The sequence below is a fragment of the Hippocampus comes genome, unplaced genomic scaffold (assembly GCF_001891065.2).
Source record: "Hippocampus comes isolate QL1 unplaced genomic scaffold, H_comes_QL1_v1.1 C16688184, whole genome shotgun sequence".
Lineage (NCBI taxonomy): Eukaryota > Metazoa > Chordata > Actinopteri > Syngnathiformes > Syngnathidae > Hippocampus > Hippocampus comes.
This window is the reverse complement of record NW_017836705.1, coordinates 1-695: the sequence shown is the minus strand read 5'-3', so window position 1 is coordinate 695 and position 695 is coordinate 1. Positions and strand designations below refer to the sequence as shown.

The following is a 695-nucleotide window of genomic DNA, read 5'->3' as shown; positions in this document are numbered from 1 at the left end:
CCCTCCGGCTGTATGTTAAAATGTGCGTTCTGTTGTCAAATATGCATGATGGCAATGAGACGGGAAGTCACCTGAAGCAGGCGCCAACAGGAATTCCATCTTTAACGGAAGGCGTGACGTCAGACCGCTGAATAGACGCTGGTAGCGTGGCCTGCCAGGAGCCATGCTTCTGTCATTCAAATCCACGCTGACCACTAATTTTGTCCCGCATCACAAAACAAGAAATCCTAATTAAATTTTAGCACAGCAACGACACGTAATACTGCCGATGCTCTGGAGAAGTGCTTCACACCGTATCGGCTGGACTTTGGTTTACATGCTTTGCCTTCAATGCCCAACAGCTCGTAGGAGTCTTTGTCCAGCGACAGACACAGATGTCCTGCACGCAAACACACACGTCCGTCATGTTTGACAAATAATATGTGGCCGCATTCCTTAAATCCGTTACCATTTGCCTTGAGGAAAGCACAGTTGTCTTCGTCAATACGAGTTTTGTAGGACAGGCCGCACACGCTTCCTGAAGGACGCACGCACATGTTGTCAGCGATATGCAAAACGAATGGGACATGGGTGTGGTCATGTGACAGATGTCACGTGACAAGCGCATACCACGGCACAGGTGTTCGTCCAGAAGTTCATAAAGCGGAAGGTTCCGGACCAGGTAGAAACTTTGGAAACTTCTTAATGTTTCATCG

The 695-nt window shown here is 48.5% G+C and overlaps 1 protein-coding gene across 1 annotated transcript; it reads right to left on the bottom strand.

Annotated features, from left to right (window-relative positions):
- Positions 1–7: 7 nt before the first annotated feature.
- Positions 8–567, bottom strand: LOC109508902 (ribonuclease P protein subunit p40-like). The gene is made up of 3 exons (XM_019858832.1): positions 449–567; positions 293–379; positions 8–194 (listed from the first exon to the last, which is right to left on the bottom strand). The coding sequence occupies exons 1-3, from the start codon at positions 534–536 to the stop codon at positions 16–18; spliced, it is 354 nt and encodes a 117-aa protein (XP_019714391.1). The 5' UTR covers positions 537–567; the 3' UTR covers positions 8–15.
- Positions 568–695: the final 128 nt, after the last annotated feature.